We start from the raw sequence: 22,918 nt of genomic DNA, 5'->3' as shown, positions 1-22,918 counted from the left end.
TGCCCTACAGACTACAAAACAATGCATTATGGGACATGTGTCCTGATGGTTTTTGTAGTTGAGTGATTAATTAAAATAATTTAAAATACCAATTCATTAAAAAAGGCTACATGGATTACAAAACATTAAAATAATCGTAAAATAAATATATAATAACACAGATCACACTAAGGGGGAGAGGAATATTAAAACTAAATTAAATGTTTAGGACAACTCCAACTTCCTGTTTGTCCTTCAGTCTCGCTGCAGATTCGCCTTCATCTCACAGCCATGGGGGGGGGGGGGCTGGTCTCTCCAACGATCCAGGCGAGGTGCCGGTTCATCTTAAACACGTCTATCGTTGCATTTTCCCCACGTATTTTCAGTATGTCTAAATCTAATGTTGTTTTTGCTCGCACGTGTTTAAAGTTCAAGCCCCGTTAGCTGTCACGCATGTAGGTGTGGGACATTAATTCTCCTCAGCTAACCCGACTCCCGCGGGAGCGGTGTGCTGCCGTAACAGCTGCGCATAAACCGTTTGATGCGCCACCGTAACCAAAACCTAAATCTTCCTCCGGTTCTGTGAGACCCAGAGAAAAGTTCAGCACGGACTGCATGTATTTAGAAAATTACGAGCGAATAGATACGTTCTAGAAAGGAAAGTAAGGAACTCCTTGATGTGGTCCGGGGAGGGAGGGGGCTGTCAGGTCTCCTGCTTTCAAGCCCTGTCTTTGTCCCGCCCCCAAGAGTCATTTACCCCACTGTGATTGGTTGGTCATCTCCGTGCACGACAATGAAAAAGTGTCATTCATTAAAACTGGCGGGCTGCAGTAACATTAAATTTTCATATTAAGGCGGGTATTTTATAAGCAAAATATCATCTCGGGGGCCGCAAATAACCCGCGGACCGCGAGTTTGAGACCCCTGCTGTACACTCCGGCACTGGTACACTAGCCGCAGGCCGGAAGAACGAATCAATAGTTCGCTTGCTCATAGCTCAGACGCACATATCAGGTTGTGACTAAATTTGTCTCCGTTTCCTTCCCACAGATGTTTACGCGCGCGCGAATATCTGTGGCCCCGCCCCCTCCACATATTTTAGCCACTTACAGTGACTTATTCTTCTCACACGCAGTGGCCGCCTCACAGACGGGCATCACGCGAGAGTGTGTTCTTGGTTTCATGAGTATGTGCGCGAGTGTGTGTGTGTCTTCCTGCGTGCGTGTGCGCTCGCGTCTCAGATTATTTCATTGATCATTGACGTGCCCCTTCCACGTTTAATGTATAAAAAATACGGAGGGTGGGGGAGGCAAATTTACTGGTCGCACATGTGCGACTGGATGTAAAATTCAGTCGCACACTCTCAAATTTTGGTCGCAAAATGCGACCATTTAGTCGCAGTCTGGAGCCCTGATTCACTTTTCAAAAGAGTATTGATTTTTATATATATGCGCAATAAAATATAATAAAGAAAGACACAAAATATTTATTTTAGCATGAATATGCTGACAGATCTTCATTACCAGTTCATATAAATGTAGAGATGTATTCACTTTTCAAAAGAGTATTGATTTTTATATATATGCGCAATAAAATATAATAAAGAAAGACACAAAATATTTATTTTAGCATGAATATGCTGACAGATCTTCATTACCAGTTCATATAAATGTAGAGATGTATTCACTTTTCAAAAGAGTATTGATTTTTATAGAATGGTGTTTCACAGAGGTTGCACTTTGTTGACGGTCCCTTGGCAGCCGGCTCGCTGCATGTCTGCATTTACACCCTGAAGAGAACAATTTAGATCAAAAAGTGAAAAAAAACGATCTTTTTTCTTTTTAAATGCATTTGTAGTTCACTCTCTGGGTTAATACAAAAGGAATTACATACTTGCTGTTACATTTGAACGTTTATCAGAAGAGTTATTGAGACCGGAAGTCAGAATCTGTGAATATCTTTGTAACTTTACCGAACTAAATCAGTGAGCAGTTTTGAACGAGCCACTATTCATGTTTTAACGCCGTTAACGGCTTTCAAATTCATTTGTGTTAATGCGTTAACAGCGCAGTGTTTTTTTTTTAAACTTTTTGAGAAATTTCATGATACAAACTTAAACACACGAACCTGCACAGTAACCCTCCCACCCCAAAACATAATAATAATAATAATAATAATAATGAATAACTTTAGAAAAACATAAATTAAAAATAAATTAAAAAATTAAAAAAAAGGAAAGAAAAGTGTACATCCAGGACAGAAATTTTCAAATGTTTTTCTCTATTTCTTCTATCTGTAGAAACACAAGTACCCGTGCATATTCAAACACTTATAGACCCATACAGATGCACACACTTATGTACGCATACCTCTACATCTTCACAGGTTATTAGGCTAAAACATGCAAAGAGGCTTCAGCTTAGACTCACATTTTTAACATAATTTGTAAAGGGTGTCCAAATTTCCATAAACTTTTCACAGCTGGATCTCAATTTTTCCAGTTGTAACACAGAGAGCATTTCTCTAATCCTGCCATTAAACGAAGGAGGTTTATCTGATTTCCACTGGAGGAGGATAGTCCTACGGGGCTATTGTTGTTGCAAAGGCAACTGCCCTCCCTTTGAATGTAGAGACTTTGACCTCAGGGGGCAAAACCCCAAAAACAGCAGTGAGTGGGAAGGATGGAACCTTCGTCTCAAAAATCAGTGAGAGGACCTCAAAAATATTTGTCCAGTCCTAGAGAGGCAGGACTTTGTTTACACCTTAGACATAAATGACTGACATTAGGGTAGATCCTAGAAAGTCTTTCATTTGAATAATGAAGACGGTGTAACACTCTAAATTGAAGAAGACGGTGTCTAATACAAATAGAGCAGGTATGAATTTGTTTCAAGCAGAGTTGCCACGATGTTTCTGAAAATGTAACCTCAAGATCTTTTTCCCATGCCAGCCTGTTCTTGTTCCATGAAAGTGGTTTAATACCCTGGATCTTGTTGTAAATTTTAGATATGTTGCCCTTTATATGAGGGTTTAAAGCAAATAAGTCGTCCATGGTGTCAATGTGGCAGGCTTCTCAGGGATCAAAATATTTATTAACAAAACTTCTGAGTTGGAGAAATCTGAAAAAGTGGGATCTGGGAATATTGTATTTTTCATGTAGTGATTCAAAGGGCATTAGATTTCTTTTGGAAAAAAGGTCCTTCAAAAATACCAGCCCATTTTTGTGCCACATCTGGAATGCACCATCGATATGGGACGGTGGGAAAAGGGTATTATTAACTATGGGAGAAAAAGAGGAAAGACGAGTAAAGCTAAAGTGTTTTCTAAACTGAAACCAGATTTTTAGGGAATGTTTTAAAACTGGATTAAGAATCTGGGGATATGAAATTATAGGGATTGAAGAACTCACAATTGAAACCAGACCAACTGTTGACATGCTATTTACCTCCATTTTAGCCCAGGCTGGACCCTGGCTACTACCCCACGTGGAAATCCAATGTGGTATCTTACTAATGTTAGCGCCCAGTACTACGATATAAGATTAGGTAAACCTAGACCTCCAGCAGACGTTGGTATTTCCAGAAACATCTTTTTCATTCTTGGAACTTTTCTGCACCATATGAAAGATGAGATCATATTATCTTTTTCTTTAAACATTGTCTTTGGTAAAAAGAAAGGGATCATTTGGAAAAAATATAAAAAACGGGGGAGGACAGACATTTTAATTATATTAACTCTCCCGGCTAAAGAGATGGGTAATGAAGACAATCTTGTCAGATCTTCCTTGATTTGTTCTGACAAAATCTTTAAGTTGAAATGGTAGAGGTCTTTGTAATTGTGTGTAATTTTAACACCAAGATAAGTAAATTCTTCAACTCTTATATATATATATTGCTGCTGCCAATTCATTGATTGGAAAGAGATTACTTTTGGCGAATAAAAATTCCCATTCTACTCAATCAAATGCTTTATCTGCATCTAGCGAGATGACAACTTCTGGTTGGTACACGGAATGGGAAGTGTGCAGTAAATTCAGCAGGCGGCGCATATTATAGAATGATTGTCTACCGGGTATAAAGCCTGATCTGGATTTATTATTTTAGGGATCACAGATTCAAAGCGACGAACTAGGGTTGGGCGATGTCCCCTAAATTGGCAGTTGACGATGGTTGCAGTCAACCATCGGGATGGACGATGATATCGTCGGGGGGGGTTGTTATTATATCAATATTATTCATTATTTTACTCCCTTTTATTCCCAAAAAATGACTCATCTGCGATGATCCAGTCTAAACTGAGGGAAGTGACTTTAAAAAAAATCAAATAAACAAAGTAGAAAAGAAGTGGTCCGGTCCTGCGATTGATTAGACCGGTGGAGCGAGCGACCGTGTCTCTAGCAGAGCAGACGGACTTACAGTTTTGTGTTTTAGGGGAAGTAAGGATGGTTTGTTACGTGTGGGAGACTTAGGACTGTGATCTGCCCTGCAGCTCTACGTGAACGAGCAACCGGAATTTAGGAGACGGGTCTCCCGGTAAAAGTGTGCCATGTGCGTTGAAATACTATATTTTCTGGGAAGGTTAGGTCAAACTGAACAGGGGAGTGATCAGAGATCACTATACTATGATATTGACTATTAGTTATTAGAGAAAGGAACCTTTGGTCAATTAGAAAGAAGTCTAGGTGTGGGCTGCTAAGCTAGCCGCAGCTAGTTCCTCCTCACCTGCGGGGTCTTTGCTAGTGGGGGCTGCAGGCTGGGTCGGTGTGGCAGGCCTCACCTGTAAAAGAGTTGTCTGCTTTCCTCTCGATGGTTTTCTAGACATTTTAAGTATTTATTTCGTGTCACCGCAACTTTAAACAAAGTCCAGGCTAGAATTTACTCCTCAATCGTGTTAAGAACTATACTTTAAGGCAATTATTCTGCTCCGCTCCACAAAACACGTCTTAATCCATGCTCTGTCAAGCCATGCCCCCTGCGCAGAGTTTTTTAATTTACTCCCCAGGCAAATCCCCCCCCCACACAATTTGATGACATCCTTGCTTTTGAGTTCCCTACTGTTATTTGCCAATTTTACGCAAAAATGCATGAATTTGATGAACTCGTATTACAGCGGTCTTAAAACAAAACCGCTTCTGTCAACCAGTGTTCCTCAGCGCACATCTCTGTGTTCATCAAAAAAGGCCTAGGTTTCAACCTGAGTACCGTATTTTCATGACCATAGGGCACACTGGGTTATCACGGTGGCCCAGAAGGGTCACAACATAACACTATAACTTTACACACAACACATTAACTTTACAGACAACACATTAACTTTACAGACAACGCATTAACTTAACACACAACACATTAACTCACAACACAAAACATTAACTCACAACACAGCACAATAACTCACAACACATAACAACACATTAACTCACAACACATTAACTCACAACACAACACATTAACTCATGGCCCAGAAGGGTCACAACACAACACATTAACTTAATTCACAACATTTTAACTCACAACGGAAGTAAAACAGCAATTGAAGTGCTTTTATTTGGAAATTTCCACTGGGCTGAGTGGCTAACTAAACACACACAATATGAACGCACACTCCTCCCTCTGCTCTCACACCCCTCTCTGTCGCTGCACCCATGCTCCTCTCCTCTCCTTTCTTCCACTCCCTCCTCTCACACACGCACGTGCAGTCCCCAACACACACACACACCCATTCTGCAACACTAGACACAAACAATGTGGAGAGATGGGGTTTAGTATTTTGGAGAGTTCTACTTGGTAATCATGTTTCCATGTTTGAGATCATGAGATCATCTCAGAGAAAGTCTCTGCTTCAACTCCTGCAGTGAAAGCTGCATCTAAATCTGATGCCCCTGTTTCTATCTCTCTGACAGAGTTTGAAGCCCCTCCCCCGCCTCTCTACCTGTTCACCTGTTCACATCCTCTGCAGCTGAGAGTTGTTTTCCCCCACGCTCCTCCAGTGTATCCTACACAGAGAGCGCAAAATACGGTCATCATAGGTTCACACGATAGTCGCCGTGCTCAGGTCTAGCACATGGAAGAAAGAGCCGCATATAGCGGGGATAGAGCGGGTTAAGAAAATGAATGAAAGACAGCCGGTCCGCTGAAGAAATATTCAATACTGTCCTCCTTTTATTAGATCAGGAGAAAGAAGAATACACAACTTTCGTTGAGTTTTTCCCTCTACTGGACTGATTTAGCACCCCATCCGATGATTTTTCAAAATAAAAGATAGTTCAGACTAATAATAAAAGGATTGATAAACGCAGACACCGCTCCATGTAGCGATCAGACCATAACTTTAGCTGGTAGCTCCTCCCACACGCAGCCGCAGTGTCAGGCTTTAAAGAACACAATTTCTAAGAGGCGGGGCGTTGCACACCCCCAACAACAGGTTAGATGACAGAGCCCGTTAAGCGTCTCTGCCTGGTGCGTTTACTGAGCTTCAGTACATAGAAGTTCACAGCCACACGGCCTAACGTAGTCCGCTATTATATATTCATGTGGGGGGAAAAAACGCCGAACCGACCCTAAAACCGCCCAAATTATGCAAACCCGGCCAAAGCCATTTTTACCCGCAAATTTAGAACCAAAACCGCCCAATCTGGCAACACTGCTGCTAGCTTCTCTTGTAGAAAAATCACGCTCCCTCCACAGCTCACTGTGACGTTACTTTCTGTTAGCTAGTTAGCAGCTCAGCCCAGTGGAAATTTCAGAATAAAAGCACTTCCATTGCTGCTTTACTTCCATTGTGAGTTAAAGTTTTGTGAGGTAAGTTATGTGTTGTGTTGTGACCCTTCTGGGCCATGAGTTAATGTGTTGTGAGTTATTCTGTTGTGTTGTGTTGTGTTGTGAGTTAATGTGTTGTGTGTAAAGTTAATGTGTTGTGACCCTTCTGGGCCACCTTAAGTTATAGGGCGCGGTCTCAGTTATGGGGCATTTTTCAGTCTTTGACACAGACAAAAGGCGCACCAGGTGTTAAGGCGCTGGCACATCAACGCCCCATTCAGACCCTCAGAGCCTCCAGAGTGGGTTAATGAAAGAACTGGCCTCTGCAGGGGTTGACATAGCCCAGAAATTTGCACTGGCCCACAGGGCCAGTAGTTTTTGAAAGTTACTGGCCCGACACCGCGCACAGCAAGACCCGCTGCTCCGCAGGTGCTTGCAACTTTAGGGGGGTCCGGGGGCATGCCCCCCCGGAAAATTTTAATATGCTGCAATTTGGTGCATTCTGGTGACATCTAGCACTTATTTATACACTTTTCAATGACTAAAAATAGAGCATATCAAACTTAAATCTGCTCTAGTCTGTTTCAGATGTTTTGAAGAGAGCACTGCAGTGTAGTAGTTAACACTAGTTAAGAAGTTTTCATGCTGCTTCTAATCACTGCTATTTCACATTTGTTCCTAATCAATAGTTAAGAAGTTTTATTGACTTTTTTGCTCTGACTGCCTTGAGGTTCTGCTTTTTGTTACTGTTGCAAAGTTACATTTACTTTTTAGTTACTTTAGTTACCTAATTAAATTAAATAATTGAAAAATTAAATACAATTAAATTACTGAGATCATTCAGCTAACTAGAAATACTTACTGCTTACAGTGTTGTAAAGAAAAACAAAATTAAGTAGTTTGACCTTATACTCCATTTGAGTCTGAGATTCAGGTATTTTGAGTTGCCTTTGATTCTTTGACATTCAGCTTAAAGCTTAGTGGATACAGTTTCATCTTCAATGCATTCATTAAATATCTTGCTGTCCATAGTACTGATTCCACCCGTCACTCCATCTGACATATTCCTATCTATTCCTGCCATGTCTTCCACATCTCTGACATGCTTCAGTCTCTCTTCAGTGACGGTGTTGGATTTATGATCATCGCGGTGAAAAACCACCAGGGGGCGCGCTGATATGTGTGTCAGTTTAAATATATCTGCCTAAAATGTAATAATAACCCACTGGCTTGTTCCTTCGTTGTTGCTGTTTAACATTGTTTAGTATTGAATTGTTACATTCAATAAAGTTTGAAAAAAAAAATTGAGTGAGCGCGTGCCGCGTGGTGCTCGGCAGTGACAGTCGCGCGCGCAGGCGGGAGAGGAGGAGAAGAGTGATAAAAGGTTTCCCATAGAAACCCTTGAAGTCTGAACACAGGACTAGCAGAAAAAGTGAATTATAAAGACGAGGTAAATCTACACGTTTTCGCAAAATATACTTTATTGAAAAAGGTGAAAAATGTATTAATTGTTAGATATTTTAGTGGCCCGAGCGGACAAGTAAAAAATAAAGTCTTGTGGTCCGTACTGCATGAAAAACAGGACCGGGCCAGCGGACAAATGGCTATGTCGAGCCCTGCTCTGTTCTTTTTGAGGAAACCCTTATTATTACTGTTCTCCATAACTGAGTAACACAAACTGAATGCTCACACACTCATTTGCGCTGAGTGTCTCCCTCCCTCCTTCCTGCACATGCGCAAGCGCAAACACCAGCTTCAGCGCACACACACAGTTTGTGTTTAAAAAGGCTTCAGGAGCAAATCTGACTTGGTTGTGATTTTTATTTTTATTTTTCAGTTATGAAACAGCATCCAAAAGTCCATTAAAGTCCTCATCTTCAAACACAGCAGGTTCCCTTTCGTCATTGTCAGAGTCTGTCTAGTTGCTGCGCGGCTCCAAGCAGACACGTTAGCCCAAGCTTCTACAATTCATTCACAAGCTGTAGCGTAACTCGCACAACAACAAAAGCCAACTTTTCCTGCCCCGTTCTGCGTATCCTACCACGCTGCTTTTGTTCTTCTCAACATTGTGACTCACCTGGATGTCGAAAGTCAGCAGCACCTCGTCCATGTCGGTGATTTGGCTGGGCTGGAGTTGTTTGTTTGCTATCTTTTTACTACAGTATGAGCGGAAGATGACAGCTTTTCATTGCTATCCACTGGTTGTCTCTGCAGCACCGGGATCCTCGTCTGGATTTCCACGGAAATTTAACTGTGTCATCTTGACTTGTCGGAGTGCGTTTTCCAGCTTCCTTCACTTGTGAACAATGGATTCATTCATTCATCTTAAATTCTCTGCAGCTGCTCCCATGTTCCTCCGTGTAGCTGATAGCTGCAGTTTCAACTTTGCTTCAGCCATGTTGTATACAAGAGTGGCGACCGGGGGTTAGTCCAACCTATGGCCCCTAAGATTCATGGGAAATGTGAAATCTTGTGTGTGTGGATTCCCTCACCATAAGTGATGGAGCTGTGTAGAGAAGTGACGTCTATGTTGTTGCCCGTTTTGTTTGTGTTTAAACTATATCAACCAAATGTCATTCAACCAGTGTGACTCAGAGATGAATACCTGGCACTGAACTGTGCAGGTGAAGTTTTCCAGATTCTTTGGATTTCTTCAAGATAGTAAAGATTTAAATAAAAAAATTTTTTTACAAGAAGTAAAAATATAGTTGTAAATCCAACTAAAATCCAGTATCACTTCTTAGGTATGTCCTCCATTAAAATATTATTTGATGAGTCAGGATCGGTTGTTGCTGTTTATGGTTTAACCAGCTCATTGAATCGCTGTGTCTAGGTTTTCTGAGCGGGTGACGTCCTGGGTTCTGAGTCCTGCCATTAGATATGTCTGTATCTTGTTACTCTAGCTTGATTCAGCTATAATCGATCAGCACTTGAGTTTGTGTACAATTAGCCAGCATATCTACTGTAAGAGTGTGGGGTAACCCGCCTGCTCTCTCTCCTTCACACCTCCTGCACATCAGGATGAACTACATTAGAATTATAATTGTCTGGGATGTCATGTCTCTTGGTTATCAACCATTGAAAGTGCTGCTACAGTACTCTGCTATGGAACTCGCCAAAATCTGCTCAACTCCTAAAGATCCACCAGCATTGCTCAAGCACCTTATATGAGCCACCGTTTCAGTTGCACTTACCGAATCTTCCCGGGCAGTACTTCCAAATCAATTAAATCCTTCTGGTCGTCTGCCCACCGTCCTCTGAGGAACTCTCGCCGCCGCACGGATTACAGCGTCCTGGCCCACTTAACTTGTTAACAATGGCTAACAATGCGACTGTGAAACATTCCTCCACGACCATCAACTTTGGTCTATTAAACATCCACTCACTCACGAAGAAGGGACATCTCATCCATGATCTCCTAGTTGAACGGAAATTGGATGTTATGTGCCAAACAGATGTGGCAGCAACCAAATGACTTTTCTCCACTCAATGACGCTACTCCTCCAGGGTTTGTTTATATAGTAGAACCACGCGTCATAGGCCGCGAGGGGAGGGGGTTCTCTCGATGTTGACCATGAGAACTGGAACATGGCGTGTTACTTTCTCTTTGTATTAGGGGTGTAACGATACGCTAATTCAGTTTCATAGGGCTCGGTTCGATACGTTTCGATTTGGTACGGCTGTTTAACAAACCTGGCTGATGTTAACTGCTATTTTATAATTGACATTGTTATGTATTGTGTGTATTTTGCTGCCGGACACCTGCATTTCTCCCTTTGATAGATAAAAACTTTATCAATCTCCAATCTATTTTCTGTATTCTTTTGGTACAAAAAAGGCAGAAAAAATTACTTGCAAAATTAATTTATTGGTTTTATATAACAATAAATAAAATTGACCGCGACTCCTGCTGCTTCATCATCTTCTCTGCATAGAAGACAGCGTTTCTTAATCGAATTAAAACCTTAGACCCCAGATATGAGCTGTATTGTTAATCCTTTAGAAACTTGTGCTACTGTCAAGGTGGATGTTTTTCTCCTTTTAGTCTAGACTTCAAAGTGTGACTTAAAACACAGCTGGGACTTTATGTAAGTAACCTTTTTATTTTGGACAAGTGAAAGCAAGTGTAGAATAACGAAATTAGACAAAAACAAGACAAAAGTTATATAAAACAAGACAAAATTATTTAAACACAAGTCCAAAAAGGGAGTAAAAAGAAAAGTCTTATACTTAACTTTGATTCCAAGAGTATGTTAGTTTATTTATTATTCATACCAGAAATGGGGGTTACATTTGTCTTGGGTTTGATTAAATAAAAGCAACATTTGTTTTAAGTTGTCTGCCGTTTGTACTTACTGCTTTCCTTAAGCAGGGGGGGGGGGGGGGGGGGGGGACAAATCGGGAAACAATCGGAAATGGAATTAAAAAAAATAAAATCTGAGATTTTATTTTTAGGCCATATCGCCCAGCCCTATCAGAGAGTATTAAAAATGAATAATAAATAATGATAAAAGTAATTTGGCAGTGTGTTTTGATGCGTCTCCTGACACATACGTGACCACCAATCGTATGCGTGGGTTACGCCCAATGCCAGACAAAATTACTAAACATTTGATGTGCGTGCAGACTGTTACCCTCATGATCAAAATGGCGAAATTCAGAGTATAAAGATAAACACAGGATGTTTCTGGAAGAATGGGAAGATTCTTACTTTTTTACTGAATGGAATGGCAAGTCACTATGTTTATTATTATTTTAAGCTTTTGGAAGCAGTAACAATGTTAATGGCCGGGCAAAATAAAAACTCTTCCTGATCTGACAAACTATCTCTTTTATTAACAAGTTGAAGCTTTTCAAAGTGCACATTCAAAACGGCCATCGTTCCACTTTCTTTCTTTGCGGAGCTCACAGCAGAAGGCTGCAATCCAAATGAATAAAGCGCAGAACGTGACCCTGCTTGCTGGAAGGAAACTTTACTTTGCGGTTTGAGGACGTGCAGCAGAAACAACCGCAGATCACTTTTCTCATCAACCCCTTTTTAATGCAGAGACTGACTGCCTAAGGTTCCCCACTTGTCACTGATGAGGCAGCGAGCAAACTGGAGATGACTGAGCTGAAATCTCTTTGAAAGAAGAGAACATTTTATGAGGCAGCTCGGTAATATACGAGACGATCTTCCAAACGTGCTTTTATTAATGTTGTGAATATTATGAAGCGCCTGTTCGCTCATCATTTTATTTTTAATCCGTGTGGTCAGTGTTTTTTTGTGGAATAACGGAGCTGGAAGAAGCCAGGGTTAAGAGAGGCTAACAACACATGCTAACAACATTAGCCTTGTTTGATGGACACAAAAAAAACAACCATGCAGGAAACGCTGCAATCTGCATCTTGGCTGCACGTTAATGTGTGGGAATAACATCAGCCTTTATTTTGTCGGGACACAACTGGAAACACAAATCCATGTGATTGTTTGAACGGTTTCTTAGCACTAAGAGGGATTTCTGCTCTGAAAAGCTCACACAGCGGCTTTGGAGCTCTGCTCGGACGCGGTTCTCCTGAGTCAGCCAGCCGCTAACCCAGAGTGGCGGGATGGATCGCAGTCCATCCAAGTCTCCCACACATAACAAAACAACAAAACGCACATATAACAAAGCATCCTCCCCTCCCCTCAAACACACATCAATACATCCGGCTGCTCTGCTCAGAGACACGGTTCACTCAGTCCATTGGCATCCGAGCCTGGACGCAGAGCTCGGATGCACGGTCCAGAGGTCAGGGGGCACAAAGCGCTTCTCCCCTGCATCCCCCTCGAGGGGTGTAAGAAAGGGGAGAGGCGAAGAGCCAGCAGGGCGAGAGTGGAGCAGGGCCTCTGCAGAGCAGCTGGTCGGTCCCGTATGCGCTCCGAAGCTTTCTCTCAGTGAAACACCGTCTATGCATGACGTAAACCAGAGCAGTAGTGACACACGATCGGAATGACCGTTTACATGCTCCACGATCGGATAAACAATCGGTATAACCCACCTATCTCGATCGGAAAGAAATTTTGATCCAAACGAGTCTGATCGGGGCAGAGTATTACGATCAGCGTGTTTACATGACGCATTTCCCTTCCGATTACTTTTGTCCATGTAAACGCAGCTACTGCCTCACTAGCCATTAACCTCACTGCCTGTCACTGAGTAGTAGTGCGTGTTAGAGAGAGGTAGAGAAAAGAGTGAGATCTAAGCCTTTCACTAATAAATACAGCAATTTAATTCAATTTAGTTTTATTTGTATAGCCCAAATTCACAACAACAGTCGTCTCGATGGGCTTCGTATAGGTAATTAAAAAAGTAAAACATAAAATCTAAAGGATTTTAGGTAATTCTTTGTATCTCATAGAATTTAATAGGAAAAAACAAAACTGAACTAACAAACTGACTAAACTAAACTGGACATCGCTGCCCTAAGACCCCTTCGTGGTAAGCAAAAACTCCTAAAAAAACTGATTCCGGAAAAAACGAAGAAACTTAACGGACGACAGCGAGGTCTGGGAGCCGTCGCGTAGCGTCAAGAACTTCCGGGTTACGGGCAGGGCGCGTGGCGTGTCTCTCTGTGGATACAACTATCTTCAAATGACTTAAAAAGTTGATTTTCTCCAAAAAAGAGAGCTTACTATGGCCCCTAAGAAAACCCAGGAATACGAAGACCTCAAAAAGACTCTTGATTATATTCAAGCTACGATGAAAAGCTTTATTGATCAGGTGCCGGCTAAGCTAACGCCACTTTGGGAAATGATGGAAGAGTTCCGAAGATTTCGGGCTCAAAACGAGCAACGAGAAAACCGGGTCGACATTTTGGAGAAAAGACTGGACGATGTGGAACAGCAAGTAAGGATGAATAATGTCATTCTCACTGGAGTACCAATCAAGCCTCGAGCGAAACTGACAGCAGGAGCAAGCACTGCTAATGCTAGCGCTAGCGTAGCTAGCAGTGAACCGGCGAGCGGTGCAGAGTCTCTGGAACAGCAAATACATTCATTTCTCACATCTAAAGGGATTTCCTTGGATCTCAATACCATTGAGACCTGCCACCTGTTCCCCAGGAGAAAGGAGACGGATAAACCAGCGATCCTCATCAGGTTTGTGAATCAAAAACACAAGCTAGCTCTGATGAATCAACGTAAAAATCTCAGAGGATCTGCTGTTTATCTGAACGACCATCTGACCAGAAGGAATGCTGAAATCTCCAAACATGCACGGCTTTTCAGGAAGCAGAAGCAGATTGAGAACACTTGGGTTAAAGGCTGCAGGATTTATGTCAAACCACTCAGTCCACCGGACCGGCCAAGGTTTTGGTTGTGAACACCATGAAGGATTTTCAGAAGTGCTTGATTACGGTTGTCTGAAACAACATGCAGTAATAAATCAAAGAGCCCAATAATTTCAAGAAATATGACACCTGGATTCATCACTTTCTCCGTCGTCTGACATCACCTGAATAACAGCAGAGTTCTGACCTGCAGACAACTTGACCCCAACTTTCACCGCAGCTGATATCAGCTGAAGAAGGATATGGACCTGAATCTAATGTCTGCAGACATAACATGGAAGAGAACTATTAACTGTTTTGAACCCAGAAGGAGAGCTGTTATTCAGCAGAAGAAGAAATGCCAACCTTGGACAATCGACAGATTATGGACCATGTTATTTTTTTCCCTTACAGCATTACTTTAATATATAAAAAAAAGAAAAAGTAAAACAAATGATTAATCACCTATTGAAAATGGTTAAATTGATCGATGCTTAATGATATTACTTCACTTCCTTCAAAAATTGATAAATTGATTCAAAAATCTTTCCTAATGTAGCATAACTGTGCACGTTTTTAACTTTTGATACTTGATTAAATTTTGCTATGAAAATTCCTGAAACAGTGTTGTCTATTTTACTGATATAGTATTATGTTTTAATCATATGAATGACTTTTATAAGTAACATAATCTGCATATATTTTTGATGACTGATCTGCATTTGCCATGTTGATTTCTAAAAGTTATTTTTTACATAATAATTAAGTAATTCATCTTTGTCATGTGCTTTATCAATACTTTATGATTTTTAATTCTGTCTGATAAAAACTGGGAACCGGATATTGATAAATAATGTAATAAAATGGTTATAGTATAACGGGGTGGGATTATATAAGTTCGCTTCCTTCCACTCCCTTTCAAGCAATATTTATTAATATGTCTAATTATCCTACATTTGATTAGTTACTGTATGAATGTAAAACTGATGATTATATTGCTTTGGTGTATTATTTCTACTTAATTGCTTGAAATAAAGCATTTGAAATCAAATCAAAGTCTTTGACACTACAAAGTCCTTGAAAAAACATTGTTTCCAGAAATAAAAAAGTGTGATGAGGCAGCATGACAGGATGAAGGAGAACTCTTTAATGTGGCTAAGATGCTTTGTACCATCTTTTTTCCCCATGCTTTCTCACACATGGAAGTAAACTAGTAACATTCATCGCAACAATGTTGGCTTTTTTTCAGAGCGTTGGACATATCACTGATCGATCAGGTCGCTAAACTAGAAACTATTGCTGGGAGGTCCTGCAGATCTTTGGCCCGCTTTGCCGACAACATTTCGGCTGATGCTTCGTGCATTAGCTGCTGTGCAGCTGTAGTGCTTCACTTGTTCTCCGCAATCCGTGTTTTTATATGATTCTGTCAGCAACATGGCACAGAGTTTTAGTTCGGTACCCATCCTTAGCAGGGGTTTAAGGGGTCGGGAAAAAATCGGAAATCGAATTAAATCGAATCAGGCCATATCGCCCAGCCCTACTTTGTTTGCTATTTGTACTGTCATGACAGTGATGGTGCTGTCAGTTGACCTTGTTGTTGCATCGTCAAAAGTGCAGAATAAAATGTGACACTGAATTAGAAACAGCACATTGTAATTTCTGAAATTAGTAGGAAATTAGTACATTTGGTTAGCATGTTGATTTATGGTATGCGCCCCTTAATTTTCTGGTTGTGCCCCTAAAATTTTAAGTTGGGGGCCACAGTGTTCCTAGTGAAAAAAGTTAGTCTGGAGCCCTGCAATGAATCATTATATAATATAATGCCCCATACATTATACCGTTTCTGCACAGCAGTGTCAAGCCACATTTAAGCTACATTTCCTATTTTTTTGTTCAGGGTACTATTAGGGGACCTGGGTGGGTTGAGGGAAGAATCTGGTGAGGGAGGGGTGCCAATTTTGTGTGATTATCCTGTGTTTTCTTCTTTAATTAGTTTTTTTTATTGCCGTTTTCTTTTCTTTTATGTTAAGCACTTTGTGTGCTTAACTGGAATTAAAGACGCTACACCAATCAATAAAGTTTGAGTTTTAGTTCATACTGGAAATGGTAACTGGATTTTTTTCCCCCCATAGATCCCTGTTGTTGCAAATATATTAATTTATTAAAACTTAAATATATGGCTGTTTATATGCTATAGTCAAATTACGGATCTGAATCTAATTTGGCTTCTACTTAAATGCAAAAACATGATTGTTTTTGTTATAGATTGATGGGTGAGGAGTTATAGTTTATTTGATTCACCAAAGACAAAATGACAAAAATCACTTTTTAATTTCTTAATTTTGAATGACATCTTAGTAGATACATTTTAAAGGTAAGGTAAAGGTAAAGGTTAGAAAGGTAGCTTGCCATCTCTCGGTGGGTGGAGTATCCCTACCCCAGGTGGAGGAGTTTAAATATCTGGGGGTCTTGTTCACGAATGAGGGAAGACCGGAGCGTGAGATTGACAGGCGGATCGGAGCGGCGTCCGTAGTGATGCGGTCGCTGTATCGGTCCGCTGTGGTGAAGAGAGAGCTGAGCCAAAAAGCAAAACTTTCAATTTACCGGTCGATCTACGTTCCAGTACTCACCTATGGTCATGAGCTATGGGCATGACCGAAAGAACGAGGTCCCGAACACAAGTGGCTGAAATGAGCTTCCTCCATAGGGTGGCGGGGTGCTCCCTTAGAGATAGGGTGAGAAGCTCGGTCACCCGCGGAGGGCTCGGAGTAGAACCGCTTCTCCTCCACATCGAAAGAAGCCAGTTGAGGTGGCTCGGGCATCTAGTCCGGATGCCTCCTTGACGCCTCCCTGGAGAGGTGTTCCGGGCATGTCCCACTGGGCGGAGGCCCCGGGGAAGACCCAGGACACGCTGGAGAGACTACGTCTCTCGGCTGGCCTGGGAACGTCTCGGGGTTCCCCCAGAGGAGCTAGAGGAAGTGGCTGGGGCGAGGGAAGTCTGGGCATCTCTGCTTAGACTGTTGCCCCGCGACCCAGTCCCAGATAAGCGGAGGAAGATGGATGGATGGATGGATATACATTTAAAAAAAAAAAAAAACTTTTTATGCGCTTTTTTTACTGCAATGTTTTTGACATTTATTGCTGTTTGACAAGATGTTAAGTATTTTTAAAGTATAAAGGCCTCCTTTCTGTGTTTGTGTCCCTGCAGTTCTCCCCCAGCATTATGTGATCCACAACCAGCAGAGGAATTTCACAGTGCAACAGGAGAAACCAGAACCACCACAGATTAAAGAGGAGCAGGAGGAACCAGAACCACCACACATTAAAAATGAACAGGACGAACCAGAAGCACAACAGATTAAACAGGAACAGGAAGAACCAGAACCACAGATTAAAGAGGCACAGGAGGAACCAGAACCACCACAGATAAAACAGGAACAGGAGGAACCAGAACCTCCACAGATTAAAAAAAAGCAGGAGGAACCAGAACCACCAATGATTAAAGAGGAACTGGAGGAACCAGAACCACCACAGATTAAGGAGGAACCAGGGGAACTCTGCATTAGTCTATATGAGGAGCGGCTTAACTTGAAGCAGGAGACTGATACCTTGTTGGAGATTCCTACTTATGAGGAAAATCAGAACAGTAAAGCAGATCTAAACAATCAGCAGAGCTTTAATGTAACTGATAGTCAGGATGAAGAAGGAAACCAACATGAAGAATCAACATCAACTACAGATGAAGGGACAGACCCACAGAACAGAGATCAGAGGAAGAGAAGAGACAGAAGTCATGTCCAAAGTGTGGACACTTCTCACATGTCAGAAGGGCAGTGTGACTCTGGTGGTAAAATACACTTATTAACACATGCAACTTTGGGTGAAAAACACAAACAATCCCCCAAAGAACATGAAATTCCCTCTGCGAAGTCTGGTGAAAGCTCAGGATTTGTTAGTAATCTCTTTATCCCCATGAAAAATGAGTCTGATGACAGACTTTATGCCTGTTCAGAAGGTTTAAGTCAATGGTCTAACTCCAGATTGCACATGAGAACCCACTCGGGAGTAAAGGCTTTTTCTTGTAAAGAATGTGATAAAAGTTTTTGTCATTTATCTCGTTTCAAAACACACATGAGAACTCACACAGGAGAAAAGCCTTTTTCTTGTAAAGAGTGTGATAAGAGTTTTAGCAGTGTATATAGTCTCAAAGCACACATGAGAATTCATACAGGAGAAAAGCCTTATTTGTGTAAAGTATGTAAAACAGGTTTTACTCAAATATGTAATCTCAAAACACACATGAGAACTCACACAGAAGAAAAGCCTTTTTCTTGTAAAGAATGTGATAGAAGTTTTAGGAGTGTATCTAGTCTCAAAGCACATATGAGAGCTCACACAGGAGAAAAGCCTTTTTCGTGTAAAGAATGTAGAAAGGGTTTTAGTGATTTATCTGGTCTTAAAAGGCACATGAGAACTCATACAGGAGAGAAGCCTTTTTCGTGTAAAGAATGTACAAAAGTCTTTAGTTTTATATTTGATCTCAAAAAACACATGAGAACTCATACAGGAGAGAAGCCTTTTTCGTGTAAAGAATGTACAAAAGGCTTTGGTTGTAAGTCTAATCTCAAAAGACACATGAAAACTCACACAGGAAAAAATGCAACATCTAGAGAAAAATTGTAATTAAGAATTATTAGAAAAATTGATGAAACATTTTTCAATGTAAAATCGTTCCTAATGGTCTTTTAACTGATCATGTAGTTTTTAGCCTGTGTTGTATTTAAGAAGACATATTTTCTGTGGTACAGCAGGAGTTCATCGGAAATGGTCATCTGAGTTGTGGGCAGGACTGTTTTCGCTGACATTAGCTTTGCTAATTTTCCCAACATTCCTTTGTTTACATGCTCTTCTGATAGCTCAGGGGTGCTCGTGACGTTGATCACGATCGATTGATTGATCTTCAAGGACATGAGGGTAGATCGCAGGCCAGCAAAGAGAAATAACCCAAAAATGAAAAATATATTCCTAAAAAAATCTGTCAGCCAGTCAAAAATCTCTCAGAGAAATACGCAACTTGATTGAATAATGATAGTAATCCATTTTATGTATATGGCTCATTTCTGGACACACTAGGTAGCCTCAAAGTACGCAAATATGCAAAAACATAAAAATACAACAGTAAAACTCCACAAAACAAGTTAACAGTTAAAACAGGCGCTTTAAATATTATGTGCTGAATACATGACGAAAAAGGTGAGAAAACTGAGAGAGTGAGTCCATATTTTTTAGATCAGAGGTGAGTTCCAGAGTTACGGGGCAGAGCTGCTGAATGCACCCCCCTCCCCCCACCCCCATAGTAATGAGACTGAGTCATGGAACAGCCAGTCGAGGGGAGGAAGCCGGTCATGCTTTAGAAATGCCACGCCCCGCCTATATCGCACGGTTTACAGCAGAGCAGTAAAATTTGCAATAGTTGCTGCTTTCTGATTTTGTAATAAAACGCCTCATCTGTTAATGTTAAAATATCTCTCTCGCTTTCGCTCTCGCTCTCTCATTCAGTTAAAAGGAGGCACAAGGGATTATTGAATGCATAGAAGTTACGTTGTCTAAAGTCTGATTAAAGTGCTGAAAACATTCTTTTTTGGTTCTTTTGATTTTCTAAGATACTATTTTTTATTTCATCAATAAGCCACTATGATCATATAGCTGAAATATTGTAATGTGTAATGATTCTATGCAGCCTGAGTTTCACTTTTTGTATTGATTGACAAAAATATTTTAGTTGTTCATGAAATTATTTTTTTTTTAGATTCGCCTGTAAAATAGAAATGTGTTGTTTTGAATTAAGAGGATACGATTTTATTTAAAAAAAAATGTTAATCTTTTTCAATTTTTGCTGATTGATTTTATAAGTAGATTTTTGTACTTTTATTATATTGTTTAAATGTGTTACAGTTGACCATTGTTGTTTTAGGTAATGCTGAGACAATGTGCTCCAAGTCAGTGTGTTACCATGACAACACTAGAAATATTTTTACACGTCTCTAATTCTAAAATATGATTCATGAACATTTCAATATTGTTTTAAAAATAAAATAATTACAGTCTATATTTTTTTGAGTCATGTTAGCAAATAACAGTTAAATAAAGAAAAGAATTTCCTAAAAATGTATTAAGGAAGATGCAGATAAAGAACCAGACTGGTGTTTCTGTCTGGTGTTCTTGTGATTCGTGTTTTCTAGTAAACATTAGAACTGTTCCTATGTTATTTTTAGTTCTCAGTGTTCTGTCCCAATCTTGTGTGTGAAGAATAAAGTGGACGTGAACATCAGTCAGAAGTGTGGAGTCTTTCCCACAGTGTGGGTTTCTGCTGGTTGTTGGTTCTCTGCTGGTTCCAATGCTGGACTCCTCAGGTCCAGTTCTGGCTGTGTAAACCAGGACTGAGGTGAGATCACAGAGCTCCATCCAATCGTTTGATTGGTTCATCAGTCAAACTGACTATTTGATGGCTTTCTTAAATCTGCCTGTTTCAGCTCTAAAACATCTCCAACTCTTGGACTCCTCCCACTTTGGTTTCTGTCAAATGTAGAAAAACTCAAAGAACCCAAATCAATCCAGTTTGGATCAATTCTGTCTTTCAGATCTTTGGAAAAACTGAAGGAATCTCTGCATCCCAGACTTCTTCTTGGGTTTTGGTTTCTGCAGGTTTTCAATCTCCTCCTTGATCTGAATGAATGTGTCCATCAAGGTCTTTGAAAGCATCATTTTCTTCTCCTCCTCCTCCTCCTCCTCCTCCTCCTCCTCCTCCTCCTCCTCCTCCTTCTTCTTGAGGGTCTCTGTGAGTGAGGAGATCAAACTGAAGGTGGGACTCCCAAAGCAAACGTTCTGGGATGTTTGCTTCAGCTCTGTGCTTCTGTTCTCTGGTTGCTTCTTTGCTTTGGTTGCAGAGACTTGGAGCTCTCTCTTCATGCAGATCAGCAGCTTCTTTGGAGGCAGAGGCAGCTGTGTGGGAAGTCTCTGCAGGTCCAGAATCTTCTGATGGATCAGCAGCTGCTGCAGGTTCCTCTGGGTGGAAACACATTTCTGCCTTTCAGAAGTTCTGTTTGTCTTTGTTTGGATTGAAAACGGACGAAAGAAACTTCTTTGGAGAGAAATCTGCTTTGTTTCTTGTTGCTATGAGGTTGTTGAATAAATGTGGTCACTTTCACAGCTTCACTTCAAATGACTTCCAATAGACAGAAATTATACATTTTCAGTTGATTAGAATAAGTTTGTGATTTTTTTTAAAATGTTTTTTCTGTAATTCTAGGTCTGATTTCTTCATACATGATGGCTAAAATAACAAACCAAACCAAATCAGTCAGGGGGGTATTCTAGGAAGCAGGTTATAGTTACCACGATAAGTTTGAGGCTAAGGAAGTTGATAACCCCAGCTTTCAGTTCCAGAAATGGAGGTATGTTCCAGTGTATGTCAAGTTGCCATAGCAACTCATGCTCTGAACATAACCTAGTCGGGAGCAGGTTCAGTTGAAGGTTAGTTTGTTTACAGAGAGGCGAAGCAGCGATTGTTTTTTTGTTTTTATTAATAATGTCAAATGTTCTGGATCACAAAAATCCCATTCAGTTGATGTCAAAATCCTCATCTGACATGAAATCAACCGCTATTCCTGCTGTTTCTGACCATTTTCATGGTCTGCAGGTCTGACAGCAACAATCTCAAATGTTGGACTGGGGCCTGTTTCACTCATTTCACCCTCTCACTCATGGTGTGGAAACCTGAGCAAAGTACGACAAATAACTCGGCAAAACACAGTAAAACTGCTATACAACTAAACACATTTGGTCAAAAAGCCACAGTTAAACCCAAATCCGTCCAGACAGGCAAAGGGAATGGTATCCCACAATCCCTTGCGGTGCCGCTCTAACAGCAGCACCAAAGTTACACCTACTTAATTGAATTAATTTGAATGAAAGCAAAATAACTGTCTGAAACCTAGGTGTTATTTTTAAACTGACTTAACAAAAAAATTATTAATCTTAACTGAAGCAAATAATTAAGTTAGATCAGCAATGTAAAAAAGTTTCTCTTTCCAACATCCATATGTGGTCTTATCACCCTCTCATGGTGGAAAAAGTATTATCTGAGCTTCTTCATCCACTAAATCATCTTCAACTGGACACACCATGTGGAAATAGCACATTACAAGCGTGGAAACATAAACGCTCCGATTGTTTTTTTGTTTTTATCAATAATGTCAAATGTTCTGGATCACAAAAATCCCATTCGTTTATGTTTCCACGCTTGTAATGTGCTATTTCCACCAGCAGGGGGCGACAATGTTCAGCTCTTACGCCAACTTGAAGCAGTGGTAGAAAAAGTAACGTTACATCCTCAATGTTTCTGGAAGAATTGGTTAAGATATGAGCCCTTTATGTCTCTGACTTTTATGTTTGATTTTTATTTGATTTTCATCATTTGATTATTTTCAAATGTTTAATTGGCCACCAAGCGGCTCCTATCCAGAAACCGGCTCCTTTCTTCCTTTAGAAGAGCTTCTGTGTTTCCTGAAGCTGTTCTGGATCCAGACTGAGGAAGAGGCTGGACTCTGCTTCATCAGCACAGAGGAACAAAGTGGATCAATGGTTCTCATCCACAGTGGTCCTTGGAGCCTTACTGCTGTTGTCTTGCTATAAGGATGATCATTATCGACACCCTAATGACCAAAATGTTGTCAAAAAGTGAAGTGGAGTGAAGAGCTTTCCAGGAAAAATGGACAGTTTTTTTTTTCTTTCTTTCACGAAGCTGAATGCAAAACCCAAATTCTTTGTATGTCATCAACATCGCAGTGCTCAAAGAATATGACTTTCAGCACCACTAAGAGACTCACCAT

The 22,918-nt window shown here is 40.7% G+C and overlaps 3 protein-coding genes across 3 annotated transcripts in view; 2 read left to right on the top strand and 1 right to left on the bottom strand.

The window, feature by feature from the left end:
- LOC105355324 (zinc finger and SCAN domain-containing protein 2-like) overlaps positions 1–20,358 on the top strand; it is a 30,089-nt gene extending 9,731 nt beyond the window's left edge. The window contains exon 3 of the mRNA XM_023962579.1: positions 17,236–20,358. Within this exon, the coding sequence (XP_023818347.1) occupies positions 17,236–18,710 (1,475 nt within the window). The 3' untranslated portion in view covers positions 18,711–20,358. The remainder of the gene's footprint in view (positions 1–17,235) is intronic.
- Positions 1–22,918, bottom strand: part of LOC105355327 (NACHT, LRR and PYD domains-containing protein 12-like) — a 1,049,862-nt gene that overhangs the window by 246,073 nt on the left and 780,871 nt on the right. The window lies entirely within an intron of this gene.
- LOC105355240 (protein NLRC3) overlaps positions 1–22,918 on the top strand; it is a 591,340-nt gene that overhangs the window by 384,172 nt on the left and 184,250 nt on the right. The gene's annotated exons all lie outside the window — the stretch shown is intronic.

This window comes from Oryzias latipes, chromosome 2, assembly GCF_002234675.1.
Source record: "Oryzias latipes chromosome 2, ASM223467v1".
Taxonomy (NCBI): Eukaryota; Metazoa; Chordata; class Actinopteri; order Beloniformes; family Adrianichthyidae; genus Oryzias; species Oryzias latipes.
Note: the sequence above shows the minus strand (reverse complement) of the source record. Positions and strands in the feature narration are given on the sequence as shown.